Consider the following 15,392-nt stretch of genomic DNA (forward strand, 5'->3'; position numbering starts at 1 on the left):
CCCAGATCAAGACCTATGTTCTCTGTGACGGTCTTCCAGCAGGCGATCGCTGCCCCTCTTTCCCGTCGCCATACCTTGTACACATTTCCATTTCTGCACCTGGAAGGCTGAAGCCTGCTCCTTTACAAGGGACTCTCCCATACTAGACCACAAGCTGCTTGAGGAAAAGAAAAAAAAGTCTATGTCCTCGTTGCCTTTGCACCCCAGAACCCCTGACAGTGCCTGGCAGAAAGCAACGTCCAACACATTCTCTGGGGGAAACATCTTCTACTGCTGAAGAAGTCATGAGGCCAAAGTCAGACCACCAAAACATCAGTCAACAAAACCAAAGGAGAAAAGGACTTGAGGATTCAGAAAGAAAGTCTCCCATCAGGACACTGAGAAGCCAGCTTGGCCCCTGGAGAGGGCACTGGGACAAAGACCCAGCGGGGCCTCGGGTACCAAGGAGCGTGGGCCGACTGCATCCTAGCGTGTTCTCCTTACCTCACTGCACGTTTCCTCAGCTGATGTCCGCCTGACCAAAGAGGAGGTGAGCCCCAAACGGAGCTCGGCCCAGAGTGGAACTAAAGGCAGTGACTGGGAAGTTTAACCGTCATTGTTGCCACTGGCTTGCAAACTCTGTTCCTCGATTTTCTCCAAACCTAAACCTCTCCTGAGAGGCTGATGGTTGAGGTCTCAAATCCAGAGAGCTGGGAGTTCAAACGACTGAAGCCATTCTGAACCAAACACCTCCTCAACTAGTTTAACACCGATGCCAAGCTCCCAGTACTAAACGAAGACACCGGGTTTAGCTCGCGGGCACTTAACTGTCCAAAACGATGGCAACAGGACCTAAGCACCAGGCGCCACCCGTGTCATTAGCGCAGGTTCGCCTCTTCTGCAGGACGGCACGAGCAGCTGTCAGGATCCCGTGACGCGCCCTATCTTACAGGGTCTCAGGAAAGTTACTGCCAAGAACGCGACGGTCCGTCCTTACGCCGACACCAAGCACGGGGGGACTCAATGCCTGAGGGCGTAAGGCAGCCAGGAGGCTGAGGGCAGACACCCCAACCGCAGACCCGATGCGTGAAGGGCAAATCATCCTGTTTCTGAGGCTTCAACTCATCTATACCCCTGCAGATGTTTCATTTGACCACGAGCGCTGCGTAATCAACACGGAGGGCGACTGCTCGGCTGCTTCACAAGGTGCCCGAGCACCGCGCCAAGGCGGGCAGAGGACACCTGGCCGCCGGCCCCGAGCGCTTCATTCTTTCCGAAGACGCCCTCTCGGGATCCCTACGGCCAGAAACAGCTTCGCCCCGCAGACCCTCAAGAACCGTGCTGACTTTCAGTCGGGGGAACCCAGAGAGGCTTCCTGTACGAGGGCACTGGCGCCCAGCCTCCCAGCGAGTACGGGCCAGCTGCGGAGCCTGCAGGCCGCGAAGGGAGAAAGGACGCCCGGGGCCGGGCGGTCAGGCCCCGGCCCGGCCCTCCCGCCCCCGAGCCGCGCCGCCCGCGCGGGCTTGGAGGCGCCCCAGGCCTCACCTAGCCCAGGACGGCAGCCGCCCGCCCGCCCTCCCCCTCCGCGCAGGCCCCAGCCCCGGGCGCACGAAGGCCACGTCCCCGGGGACGGGCGCGCAACTCTATGGTCAGCGCGCCGGCCCGCCGGGCCCACGTGACGCGCGCCGGCCAATGAGGCGAGGCCCGGACCACCGAGACGACGGCCGCCCGGCGCTAGAGCAGCCCCGCCTGGCCGCAGGCCGCCCTCCGCGGCCTCGCTCCGGCGCTCCAGCTCGGTGCTGCCGCCATCTTCCTGGAGGAGAGGAGCGGAGGCCAAGGGTCCCCTCGCCGTGCTCCGTCCCAACTCTTACCGCCGCCTGCCCTCCCCGCGTCCGCCTCTCCTCACAGGTCATTTAGCTCCATCTGTAGAAACGCTCTTTTTCCCACCCCAGTTACTCACAAGGCAGAGTCACATTACCTGTTCTACTCTTGGCAGCGTAAGGAAACCCAGCTCATAAGGTAAGAACTGTGGCGAAACAGGGGCGAGCCGCCATCTTGGTAAAGGAGAAGAGGCTACGCTTGACCTCCCCCCACCCCCCAGCCTCTATATGGCCAACTGCTGTGGGAGGGGCACGGCGCCTGCGCAGAGGCGGAACCGCGGACGAGCCCGAGCCTGCGCACTCCACAGCTGGCGAATGGGGGCAGGGACGGAAGCGTTTGGCAAGGGGCGGGCCGACGTGATGACGCAATCCGACTGCGCGCGGAGCTGGGCGGGGCGCGAGCAGGCGGTGGGTGCTGGGCGGGTCCGCGGCGCGGTTGGTCGGCGCTTGTTCTTCGGTTCGTCCGCGGTGAGTATCTTGCGGTGTGTCCCTGCCGCCGCGGGCGAGCGAGGGAACCGACGCAGAGGGGCGGGGGCCAGTTGGGGAGGGGGCCCGGCCGCTCTGGGGGGCAAACGGGCGGGGCCGCTCGTGCGGTGTGGGGGAGGGGCGGCTGGCCCCGTATTCTGGGCGGTCCCCTGGCCCTCCCCGGGTCTCCGCTCCCTCCCGCTCGTCCCTGACCCTTGACCCTCCCCCGCTCTCCCCGGGGCTCTCTGCTCTGTTCGTACCCTCTCCGACTTTCCCTGGCGCTCTCCGGCGCTCCCCACCCTCTCTCTCTTTTCTCCACCCTCCCCCACTTTCCCTGGCGCTCCTGGGTCTCCTTATCCTCCCCCGTCCTCCCCGGCGCTCCCTGGTGCTCTCCGCTCACTCCCCGGCCCTACCCTGTCTTCCCAGGCCCTCTCCGGCTTTCCCTGGCGATCCCTTTCCTCTCCCCGGCTTCTCCGCCCTCCTGGTCCTCCCCAGTCTTCCTCCGCCCAGCTCAGCCCTAGGGGGTCCCGGGTCCCATACCTCCCAGGCTTTCCCCGGGCCCCCGCCCACCAGTAGTCTCGCCGCGGGCAGAGGCGGCGGGGTATGTCCCGCGAGAACCCAGATGACTGCTTGCTCACCTTGCGAGAACTCCGTGGGCCTGGGGCTGCTGGTCGTGGTTCGGGAGGGAAAGTGCAGGTCGGCCGCGATTTCGGCATGTGGCCATCAGGTTGTCTCCCTGACACGAGCCACTGCGCCCCTCCAGCTCCCGGCCGAGGGTAAGCCTCAAGGAGTTCTCGCCGCTTGGCCGCAGATACCGCGGGAGGAGAGGAGGCCCCGGGCCTGCGTGGGCCAAAAGAGGCGGGATGGAGGTCGGGCGGCCCCCCATTTCCGGGGAGGCCTGAGATGAGGCCGACTCTCAAGGGGCCCACGGGACCCACACGACCCGGCCGCCTCTTGCCTTTCCGGCCGCAGTTTTCGTCAGTACCTCCCCTGTCTTAGCGTCTTTTCCCCACACGTGCACCGGGGACCACCTGTGCGGAATTCGTAGGTGGACTGCTGTGGTCCTCCTCACCTGGGCCTTGGTCCAGGGCCTCCTGTCTGACCCAGTTCCCTCCCCCTCTTTTCTGGTACCTGCTCTGTTACTCAGACTCTCCCTGATGAGATTTCTTCCCCTGAAGTGGGTGTTGGCCTGAGGTCAGCCTCTCATCCTGCGTGGTACCTGTCCTGGGAGGGGCATGGCGCTATCCTTTACTGGTCCAGCTCGGTGACCAGCACAACTCAGATCATTGTAATAGGTCAAGATGACCTAAATGCTCCAAATCCGTCTTACCATCGTGAGGAGAGATGGTTAGGGGTTCGGGGTCATGTGATTTGAGGTTCATCGTTTTTGTTGTTGGTAGCTCCCACCCAGGCTTTCTTTGCTCCACCTAGCATCCTGACTCCCAGCTAATCAGGGCAGTGATCTCCTGTGCTCTCACAGGTTGTCCTGATATTTTTCGTTTTTCATCTTGTTCTCTCACTGAGCTCTGCAGCCCAGGGTAAAGAACAAGGGCTTGTCCATCAGATCGCAGTTGCATCCTGACCGCTCCTGAACTGGCATACAGCCCTCCCTGGGGGGATGGATGGCACGAGCCTCCCTGTCATTTTTCATAAATGTTGTTGAGGTCTGTTTTTATACCTAACTCAAAAGGCAGAAACTCCTGGAAAAGGAGAAGGTGTGTTCTTTCCTCCTGAGAGAAGGGTCATCCAAACTCAGGAGGCAGCAGAACTGCGGTGAAGGCAGTTGAACAGTCTTATTGTCCCACGTTGTGCTCCCGTGGTCGTCGTCATCACAACAGAAAATGCATTTGATTGTGGGCTGCCGGGCGAAGCCGCTGAGAGCCGTCATGGTTTCCTGTACGTGAACCTCAGGTCCAGGCTCTGGATAAGGGACCTTCGAGGGCCTGCGTTGCAGGGTCATTTTGTGGATCGGGATAAGGTACAGAAGTCCGTAGTGACAAGGCGGTGGATGTGGCTGATGTACATAGACGCGCTGGCAGGGCAAGGTTATGTTGACAAGGGTCCAGTTTTATCCCCTTGTTCTTTGTCTCTTTTGTTTTAGAAAAGTTGATTTCTTCTGTGAGGTTTGGGGGTGCAAGTATTGCTCTTGGAAGAAAGAAGCAATGGTCCAAGAAAGAAAGCCTTTTTATTTTATTTTTATTTATTTTGTCTTTTTAGGGCTACATCTGCATCATATGGAAGTGCCTAGGCTAGGGGTCAAATCAGAGCTGCAGCCGTCAGCCTACACCACAGCTCTAGCAACACCGGACCCAAGCCGTGTCTGCAACCTACACCACAGCTCAGGTCAATGCCAGCTCCTTAACCCACTGAGTGAGGCCAGGGATCGAACCTGAATTCTTATGGATACTAGTCGTATTCGTTACCACTGAGCCAGGACAGGAACTCTGAGGAAAAAAACCTTTAAGCAGTTTATAGTATCTAGAATGAGTACAATCTACATTTTTTCATTTCACCAAATTTCTGAGGTTTGGGGGATTTGATTGATCTGCAGCCAAGGTTTAAATTAATCACAGTGCTTGACGTTTTGTGTTGCTGGACTAAAAAGCCTTCCTGCCTAAAAACCAGGCACTTCAGAGGTTCAGCATTCCTCTCTCAACTTTTGTTTCGCTGTAGTTAATAACTTAAACTGTTGGAAAACTGTAAAAGGTACAAATTATCCTTCAAGGGAAAATAGTCAGTGTGAAAGAAGTGGAACGTGGCAAGAGGAACTTGGTAAAATTCAGGCGCATTTGAAATAGGTGTCTTGAGAACTCCCATTCTGTTCCCACAGTACTATTCTCCATTTCCCGCCCGGGGCCTCTAGGCAGGTCTTGGGTCCAAAGAACCCGATAGAGAGGAGCGGGCGTCCCCCTCTCCCCTGTGGAACATCCTCGGCCCTGCCCAACCTGCGGAACTGGGCAAGGGGTGACCGCCGGGCGCCAGGAGCAGCTCGGCTCAGTGCGGAGCGGGTCTGCGGCTTGGAAGTCAGACACACGTGGTAGCTGGGAGGCTGGAGCCTGCTTGGCCTTCCTGACCTCAGGCTCTTCACCGCCAGGTGCCACGAAGTCATTTTCTCCAGCCTGGTGAGAAAAATCCGTTTCATTGAGGATTAGGGCTGGGCTTGGGCTACATTCAAACACTAATTTAGGAAAATAAAAGTGGTTAGACTCCTTTAAGGCCTGTTTTCTTTCTCAATCTGTTCCTGTGCTTGTTTTGCTTCCACTCTATCTAAATGGTGTCTTTCCTCCAATTCTCGGTATTCGTTGTCAGTACCGAGTAGAATTTTGACTTATTTAATCCCTGTCTTATGTCCAACCACCTTGCCTAAGTTATTTTATTCTAGAAATGTTTTAAACCAAAGTGTTTGTCTTTTGCGTATTCAGGTATATTAGCAAAATCATTTTCCCTGAACTTGCCGAAGTAGTGGTAAAGGGTGATGGCGAGATTGGGGTATCGAGGTCTTATTTGGATCCTGATTGAGTCGGCAGCAGCAAAGGAGACAGAGAAACATGAGCGCTGGCCATTCTGTTATGTTAAGGGTTATTGTTAGTTTTTGTGGTGGTTTGTCATTTGCAAACCCTCCTTTTTAGAAGTGTCTAGTATTCGCAATCAGGGCCTGGGGACAGTGGGTAAGGGGATATTTGAAACAGCATTCGTGCTGAGTTGATCATTGTCGAGCTGGATGATGAGGTGGTAGGTGGGGTAGAACTTTTGTATATGTCTGGAATTTTTCATAGATGTTTAAAAATAGCTGTGGTAATGGATATCCCTTCCCAGTTAGTGATTGTAATTTTTTTTTTTTTTTTTTTTTTAATCTAGGTCCACACCCACGGCATATGGAGGTTCCCAGGCTAGGGGTTGAAGCTGTAGCCGCTGGCCTGTGCCAGAGCCACAGCAGCATGGGATTCGTGCCTCGTCTGCAACCCACACCACAGCTCACGCAAGGCCTGATCCTTAACCCACTGAGCGAGGCCAGGGATCGAACCTGCAACCTCGTGGTTCCTAGTCCGATTCGTTTCCGCTGTGCCATGACGGAACTCCCTGTGATTGTAATTTAAATTTAACATTCTGTTGTTTAGAGAGTTACCTTGCCATTGATTTTTGGAAGTATCAAATTATATTAGGCAGTTTCCTCACTTGGTGTTTTTATTAGAGTTGTTTGCTGAATTTTATCATACTCGTCTTCATTTATTCAGATGTGGTTTTCCCCTTTAATTCGTTGCAGCAGCTTGTATCGATAGATGTTTTTGGTACATTTCTAGGATGTAATGGCTAGCAAATACTTCACTGGGGATTTTTGCCATTTCTCTTCACGAGTGAGAGTGACCTGAGGAGCCAGTTTGCTCACTGCTGCTTCTCCATCTGGGTCTGCTGTTCGAGTTGCACTGCCTTCGTAAAGTAGACTGGAGTGCTTTCTCTTTCTGTGGTGGCTTGAGGGACATTGGTGTTACCTGCTGAGGTTTAGGTGAAATTCTCAGTCTGTCCAGTCTTGGTCCCCTTTTCATTGGTAGCTCTAGCTGTTTAGTGGTGTCCGTTCTAATCTGGTGCTCAGTTCCCGGTTCACTTTTGGTGGGTGGTTCGCAGTGTCCAGGAGACCACCCGTTGCTTCCAGAGTCTCGAGTTCGCGGCCGTCTTGACACGTGGGGTCTCCATGTCGGTGATTATACCTGCTGCTCTGTGTGTGCTCCTTTTTCTTTGCTGGGATTTGTGAGGAGCTTGTTTCAGAGAACTGGCTTTTGGACTTCTCTGCCCATCCATTGAGTTATTTTCTGTTTATTTGTCTTTGGTGTTCTTTAAGAATGAAAATAGGTAAAACCCAATTCTCACTTGAGTCAGTGAAGCTTATGCCCTGACCCTTAGGTTTCGCTTCTGTTGCCTTTTCACGGCTTTCTGGGTAGTTTGTGGTTGCGCTTTTGTTACCCTCCTTGATCCCAGGGTTAGCCTGGGAGGTTCTAAATAACTGGGAGTTACCTGTGTTTTGCTTTTCGGGGTGTTTTTTTCCCCTCTAGTTTTAACAGATCATGATTTGAGAACACCACTTTAAAAATACCTTAAAATTTGTGTATATTTTCTTCATAGTCATTTCATGATAATTGCATTTTTCTTTTCATCATTGCTTTTCTTTATTGACTTGAAGAGTCTCTGTATCTGTTAATTCAGATTTATCGGTTGGATTATTCAGTCCTTCTCTGTTCTTGCTCCGAATCTGTCCAGTTTGGAGAGCCGCTGAGCAAGCCCACCTTGCATTGCGCTGTTAGCAAGTTCTCTGGCCCTTGCTGTGTGTGCTTACCTGCTGTCAGTTTGCGGGCGTTTTATCTTTCCAGGTTGTTCCTGTATCTGGAGGCTTTCCTTCAGTCCCATCATGTTTGCGGAGCTCTGGGACCTTAGCCTGGCCCTTGATTTTTAACGTTAACGGGGCTACTTTGTATCCCTAGAGCTTATAGACAGGTTTGGGTGTGTTCCCCCCAAACCTGTCTCTTCTTTGAAGGAGAGCATTTACTTCTTTTACATTTAGACTGACGACTGATTCTTGAATTTTTGTCTTGTTTCTCTTCCTTTTTTTTTTTTTTTTTTTTTTTTGCTTGTTTGGTCAAGTGGCTGTTTCATACTTTTCTCTTGGAAGTGTTTTTTTTGATGACTACCTTTCCTCCTCTTTTGTCATCAGACACTGTCCTCTTTATTACTTGAGGACAGCGTGTCTGTTTCCTCTTCTGCCAGGACCGTCTGTTTTCCAGCTGGCTGCCCTGTTTCCCTTCTGAAAGTGTTACTTCTCTGCGCTCACTCCTGCCCCCAGCTCTTAGGTTTGGCTGCGGAAACTTAACATTTTAAATTCGGGAGTATGCACAGTGTTCTCTAGGCTGTCCCTTCTGTTCAAGAGCATAATCCGCTGCTCTGTTACAACTCCCAGTCTTCGCTCTTCTTGGGAAGGTTCTCTTCTGTTACTGCTGTTTTCCTCCATGTGCTGCTTTTGCTCGTGGGAACCCTTGCTGTTACAGGTAGACTGCCCTGCTCCAGGGTGGCACCACACAGGCACGCTGCTGTCTCAACCCTGGTTAACCGTGTTTTTCGGAGGTGAGTGGCACCATTTCCACGCAGAAAGGAAACTGAGGGTGTGCAGTATTCAGGAATGTTACATCCAGGGAGGCCGGAGGGTGAGAGAGCCTTTCCAGTCAGTCTCTGTGCACCGGAAGGAATCAACTTTGACGTCATTCACATCTCTTGACTTTGGTATCAGAGGTTCGCCGACAGACTCCACGTTTCCCAAAGTTTCTGAAGTACTCGGGAGCCCCGGCCCTCTTCTGGTACTTAGAGAGAGAGTTCCTGCTGCTCCCCGGGCCTCAGGGTCCAGATCTCGTTCTCAGGGGCTCAGGGAATCTCCAGGGCTCTGCAGGCACCCCTCCTGTGGGACGTTTTCAAGGAGAGAGACGTTTCATAACCCAGAGGTGGTGGCACTCGTTTTGCATCCCTAGTGCCACACATACAGTCAGTACAAAAAAGTGGTGTTGAAAACCTGGCACACGTGTGTGTACATTTAGGTATAGGGGGTCGCTTTCTTTAGCTTAAACTTTTCTGTCTCGTTTATCTTTATAGCAAGAGGTGGTCATTTCAGCATTTCTGGGGAAGTATTTGCTGTGATGAGAAGCCAAGTGAAACGAGCTGTTGATGACTTAGGTGTCTTGCATGTCAGTGCACGTTAAATATGTGTGTATGTGGATATGGACGTACTTTTTCTTTTTAACAGATTGACGGAACTTCATTAGAGATGTCTAAGGTAAGAGATCACACTTCGTCATTTATCTGCACTACAAAGAGACACTGCTTTGTTTTCAAACCTCTTATACTCAAGATTTATGATTCTTTTCTTTTCGTCTTTTTAGGCTGCACCTGCGGCACATGGACGTTCCCAGGCTAGGGGTCAAATCGGATCTCTAGCTGCCGGCGTACACCACAGCCACAGCCACAGCCATCTAGGATCGAGCCCAGCCTGGGACCTACACCACAGCTCACAGCAACGCCGGCTCCTTAGCCCACTGCGTGAGGCCGGGGATCGAACCCGCAACCTCGTGGATTCTGGTCACGTTTGCTGACCACTGAGCCATGATGGGAACACCTGTGATTCATTATTTTTAATACAACCAGAATGTTTGACTCACTAAGACAGAGCTCTGATTTGTCGTCTTAAAATCTTTGAGCTTTTCTTTTTTCAGATTTTCAATTTCTTGTTTCTAAAAACATGACAATACATTTAACTTCCTTAGATCATTTCTAGCAGACCATTCAAATATTAGTTTTAGGAGTTCCCATCATGGCTCAGCCGTAACGAACCTGACTAATGTCCATGAGGGTGTGGGTTCGATCCCTGACCTCGTTCAATGGGTTAAGGATCCAGCGTTGTCATGAGCTGTGGTGTAGGTCGAAGATGAGGCTTGGATCTGGCATGGCTGTGGCGGAGGCCAGCAGCTCATAGCTCCAATTGGACCCCTAGCCTCGGAACTTTCATATGCTCCTAGCGTAACCCTAAAAAGTAAAAAAAAAAAAGTGTCATAATAAGTTTTAAAATTGTAATAATTTTTCATGATGAGGTAGATGGGGCTCTCGGACTTGATAAATTGGTTTTTGCAAATTAGCCCAGAGCCCTGAAAGGATTTAGTTCTAAAAGACATGCTGAGAAAGCAGAACTTGTGGATAAAATTGCAAGAATGTTATTTCTCTTTGCCTTTTGTTTTTAAGTCTTCTGAGAGTGTTCATTACGGTGATACCCAATGATAGTAATTTTTGGTTTTTATGTAAGTATCAGTGTGGAACTTTGATAAATGAAAAAAAAAAATCAGAAATCAGCCGTAATTCCATTATTCAAAATAACCACTAGTGAATCTGGTAATAGTTTTTATGCACCTGTGGATACACATCTGAAAGGTAGCCTTAAAGGACATTCTCTTCTGTAGCTTGCCTTTTGCCTTTAATAAGTCTCTCTCTCTCTCTTTCCACACCTGCGGCATCTAGGACCACATATGCATATATAGGGCCACATATGGGACCACACCTGCGGCACTTAGAAGTTCCCAGGCTAGGGCTTGAATGAGAGTTGCAGCTGCTGGCCTACGCCACAGCCGTGCCAGATCTGAGCTGCCTCTGCAGCCCTCGCTGCAGCTCACGGTAACACCAGATCCTGTAACCCCCTGAGCGAGGCCAGGATGGACCTGCATGATCAAGGGTACTAGTTGGGTTCTTAACCTGCTGAGCCTCAGTGGGAACTCCTGTCAAGTCTCTTGATGGATCTTTTTATTTCCTCCCATTTTGGGCGCCACGGCCTGGATCCCACAGAGTTCCACTGGACTGCACTGGCTCCTCGTGTCGGGAATGCGGACGCTTCAGCCGTGTCCGCTGTGATCCGCTTGTATCCGTCTGTGAAGCCAGGTGCTCCGCACCCACCCCGGGTGGCCTGCCTCCCCTTGGTGGGCTCGCTTCCTTAGAGCGAGGAGTACAGCAGCGGCCTGGGCTTTCTCCCAGCTGCTTTGCACAGATGCTCCACTCCTGATAGCTGCAGGTCTTTACTTTGGGAAGCTATTCTTGAGTTTGTCGGATGGCACCGCTGTCAGTTGTTGCCTTACATGCTAAGCTTGACTGATTTTCCTTTAACTCTGTAGACAGTTTCTCAGGTCAAAATTTGAAATTGTAATAAGGTTAATTAAGCATGTGTCTTTTATGTATTGCTTAATTGCTTAATAGAAATGTTATTTTAGGGAATTCCTGTTGTGGCTCAGTGGTTAGCAAATCTGACTAGCATCCGTGAGGACACAGGTTCGATCCCTGGCCTCGCTCAGTGGGTTAAGGATCCGGTGTTGCCGTGAGCTGTGGCGTAGGTCGCAGATACGGCTCGGATCCAGCATTGCTGTGGCTGTGGTGTAGGCTGGCAGTTGTAGCTCCGATTTAGACCCCTAGCCTGGGAACTTCCATGTGCTGCAGGTAAGGCCCTTAAAAAGCAAAAAAAAAAAAAAAGAAAAGAAAAGAAAATCTTAGGTCACCATGAGGCACGAAATGATACTGGATGGGATTTTTTTTTCTGTTTTTAATGTTTTTACATGAATACTATCAATTTACTGATGGAAGTATTTTGAGGCATTCCCATTGTGGCTCAGCGGATCAAGAACCCCACTAGTATTAATGAGGGTGCGGGTGTGGTCCCTGGCCTCGCTCAGTGGGTTAAGGATCCAGCTTTGCTGCAAGCTGCAGTGTAGGTCACAGATGGGGCTCAGGTCCAGTGTTGCTGTGGCTGGCGTATGCTGGCAGCTGCAGCTCACATTCAGCCCCTAACCTGGGAACTTCAGTATGCCGCAGGTGTGGCCCTAAAAAGAAAAAGGAAAGAAAAAAAAAGAAAAATATTGCAAAAAAAATTAAAAGCTCCAATCAGAAATTTTAAAAAAGTGGCTTTGGAATGTGTATGCACTTGTGTGTATGTATGTATGTACTTTTTGAATTGTGAGAGCTAATAACCTATTTGTCACAGAGTTGATTATGTCTGTCTTAAAAGCAACTAATAAGGTGTTTTTCGTTCTTTTTTTTGGTCAAATCTTATTTTAGCAACAACCAACTCAATTTATAAATCCAGAAACTCCTGGCTATGTTGGATTTGCAAATCTTCCCAATCAAGTTCATCGAAAATCGGTGAAAAAAGGTTTTGAATTCACACTGATGGTGGTCGGTAAGAAGTTAACTTACATTCTCAAGCTTGTTTAATATGTGGACGTGTCCCTTTCCCACCCATGGGGTACAATGGTATGACCTTGCGGATGGGTTCAAATAACCTGGAAATTTGAGAAAAAGGTCTTTAGAAAATCTTGCTGAAGTGCAAAATGGGAATTTTCCTTCATTTCCTTGTTTATAAGTTGTGAAAGTTGTCACTCCTCGTGACAGCCAGCCTCTGCAATGGCCCCTAGCGATCCTTGCCTCCTGGTATTCAGGACACTTTCGGGTCCCGCCCACAGTGAACAGGGGGCCGTCGCGGGCATGAAGGTATGTGATGTCAAGACTGGCTCGTACAAGACATGGTGGCTCCTGCCTCCTCTTGAGTCAGTCACTCTGCGGGACTTGAGCAGCCTTACGAGAAGTCCCGCAAGGCAAGGGGCTGCGGCCTGCCGGCTGCCGAGGGCCCCATCTCAAGAACATCCTGGGCAGGCCGTCCAGGCTGACCTCACCATTAGTGCAGAAGAGACCCTCAGGCCGTACCCACCCTAGACACTCCCAAATTCCCAGAAATCTATGAGAATAAATGGGTTTTGTGTGTGTGTGTCTTTTTCAGCTGCACCCGGGGCATATGGAGGTTCCCAGGCTAGGGGTCTAATTGGAGCTACAGCGCCAGCCTACACCACAGCCACAGCCATGCAGGATCTGAGCTGTGTCGGCGACCTACACCACAGCGTGGGGCAGCGCCTGATCCTTTAGCCCACTAAGCAAGGCCAGGGATTGAACCTGTGTCCTCATGGATTCTAGTCGGGTTTGTTAATCTCTGAGCCACGACGGGAACGCCAAGATAATTGTTTATTGTTGGTTTAGGCCTTGGAACTTTAGAATAATTTTTTTTGTACTTTTTTTTTTTTTTTTTTTGGTCTTTTTGCTATTTCTTGGGCCACTCCTGCGGCATATGGAGGTTCCCAGGCTAGGGTTCCAATCGGTGCTGTAGCCGCCAGCCTACGCCAGAGCCACAGCAACCCGGATCCGAGCCGTGTCTGCGACCTACACCACAACTGATGGCAACGCTGGATCCCCAACCCACTGGGTGAGGCCAGGGATCGAACCCGCAACCTCATGGTTCCTAGTCGGATTCGTTAACCACTGCGCCACGACAGGAACTCCAATATTTTGTACTTTAAAGATAACTAATATACTTAACTGGAAATGTGTTATTAATTTTAATACTTGTAAAAGTAACTCTTAACTTTTTGTGGTAGATGTATTTTAAACAAGGATAAGTCCTTACTGCACACATTTTTTGTTTTGTTTTTTAGGGCCACACCCGCAGCATATTGAAGTTCCCAGGCTAGGAGGTCGAATTGGAGCTACGGCTGCGAGCCTATACCACAGCTCACAGCAACGCTGGATCCTCAACCTACTGGGTGAGGCCTGGGATCAAACCTGAATCTTGGACATGAGTTGGATTCATTTCTGCTGAGCCACAACGGGAACTCCACATTTTTTAAAATTACGGTCCTTTGAAACTGAGTGGTTACCTGAAGTTTCTGTACCATCAGGTGTATGTTATCGTGGGTGTGGCAGGTGGTGTCTCAGCGTGTCCCTAACAAACTCACCTTGATGAACTGTCATGTGGTTATTGTACCACGTTTGGGCTCATTCCCAGCACTCGCAAAATTCTCCCCAAACACCAGGACGGGCGACCGCTGCACCGGCCTGATGGGGTGGTCATGTGTGAGTGGGACAAATGACTGTCCCTGGGGTAAGTAGTTCACAGACCCGAGAGGCAGGAGATTGGGGCCCTCGGTCCAGAAAGGTGCACGGTGCTGTTTCAGGAGGACAGTTACGTGACCGTGTAACAGTGCCTGGTCAGGCTCCTGGTAGAGAAGAGAAAGCAGCACAGCCTCCACACAGCTGCTTCCGCTCCGGCCGTGATCGGGCGACTCGGGCAGCAGACCCTGAGGAGGGTCAGACTCATGTTTGATGCTTGGTGAGCCGTACAGTTTGTGGTCAGGTGTTCTGCTCCTCTGTTGTCTGGGAAACAGCCATAGACAACCCGTCAGTAAACAGGCACCTCTGTTCAGGTGAGGCTCTGATTGGTTTTTGGTTTTTGGTTTTTTTTTTTGTCTTTTTGCCATTTCTTGGCCTGCTCCCGCAGCATATGGAGGTTCCCAAGCTAGGGGTCGAATCAGAGCTGTAGCCGCTGGCCTACGCCAGAGCCACAGCCACGCCAGATCCAAGCCGCATCTGTGACCTACACCACAGCTCACGGCAACGCCAGATCCTTAACCCGCTGAGCGAGGCCAAGGATCGAACCCGCAACCTCATGGTCCCTTCTCGGATTCGTTAACCACTGCGCCACGATGGGAACTCCAAGGCTCTGATGGTTTACAAAGGAGCAGGCTGGATTTGCTGGAGCGTCGGGAGTTTGCTGAACCCTGAAATAACTATACCAGACTAGTCCTCCTGCTGTGCATAGCTCGAAGGCTGCTCAGAATATGTGAAGCAGCCTTTTAAGACATTGAACAGGCAGTGCAGAACTCTGATCCCCGAGAGAAAGAAACTCACCTCATTCACCCCATTCCAGCCTCTGCCCCGGGAGGAGGAAATGGCCCTGACACAGCAGCCTGGGCTGCAAACGAGGTCACGGTTCAAGGAAGCTGAGGTCACAGGGCAGAGTTCGAGAGAAGAGACATACTCCCCCGTCGGCATCGGGGTTCCCCTCAGCACCGTGGCTGAACTCCGAGCTGCCAGTGGCTGGGTAGGTAGGGCTGGCCTCCATGGAGCCCGCAAGACCGTCGCTGGAGTCAGAGCTGACCTGGAGCCTGGGAGTGCAGAGCTGGAGGCCACGCCGGGGCCAGGGCACGTTGGAGGTCAACCCGGAGGCGGCTTGCCGGACACCCGTGACTTTGAGCAAGCTCCCATAGGAGGGGGGTCAGCTGCAGAGGCTGCTCTGAACCCTCCCTGACAAAGCTGGTGAGCCAGCCGTGAAGGGTCAGGCTGATCCACAGATAATGAACTACTCGCCAGGACAAAACCCATCCCTCCTTAAAGAAGGACGTCAAAATCCAGACATTGACAGGGTAGTGTTCACAATGCTGGGCGTCTAATAAAAAGTTCCCAGATGTGCAGAGAAAGGGGCCCCGTGGCACGAAACCGAGAGAGAAATCGGGTGGTGGAACCGTCTCCGAAGGTGGGACGCGCCGGTGGCGTTGGCAGCCGGGAGCGAGGCTGCTTTCAGTGTGGGTCTGTGCTCAGAGCAAAGCCAGGATGCAATGCGGTAAGTTAACGAGACGCTAGAAAGAACAGAATGGAACTTTGAGAGATGAAAACATGTGC

At 51.6% G+C, this 15,392-nt stretch overlaps 2 protein-coding genes across 13 annotated transcripts in view; one reads left to right on the plus strand and one right to left on the minus strand.

Moving 5' to 3' along the window:
• Positions 1 to 3,176, minus strand: part of HDLBP (high density lipoprotein binding protein) — a 67,634-nt gene extending 64,458 nt beyond the window's left edge. The window contains exon 1 of one of the 5 annotated variants that reach the window (XM_021075261.1): positions 2,963 to 3,176. The gene's annotated coding sequence lies outside the window, so the exon portion shown is untranslated. Of the gene's footprint in view, positions 1 to 483; positions 1,568 to 1,957; positions 2,121 to 2,962 lie in introns of those variants that run through there. The other 4 variants (XM_021075257.1, XM_021075264.1, XM_021075259.1 and 1 more) reach the window with 4 other exon arrangements.
• The window catches only part of SEPT2 (septin 2), a 34,456-nt gene continuing 20,739 nt past the window's right edge, over positions 1,676 to 15,392 (plus strand). For 3 of the 8 annotated variants that reach the window (XR_002338992.1, XM_021074596.1, XM_021074595.1), the window contains exons 1-3: positions 2,220 to 2,327; positions 9,106 to 9,135; positions 11,946 to 12,066. Coding sequence is in view for 5 of the 8 variants with exons in the window: in XM_021074596.1 (XP_020930255.1) it covers positions 2,220 to 2,327; positions 9,106 to 9,135; positions 11,946 to 12,066 (259 nt within the window). In the remaining 3 variants the exon portion in view is untranslated. 8 annotated transcript variants of the gene reach the window in all.

The sequence above is a fragment of the Sus scrofa genome, chromosome 15 (assembly GCF_000003025.6).
Source record: "Sus scrofa isolate TJ Tabasco breed Duroc chromosome 15, Sscrofa11.1, whole genome shotgun sequence".
Taxonomy (NCBI): Eukaryota; Metazoa; Chordata; class Mammalia; order Artiodactyla; family Suidae; genus Sus; species Sus scrofa.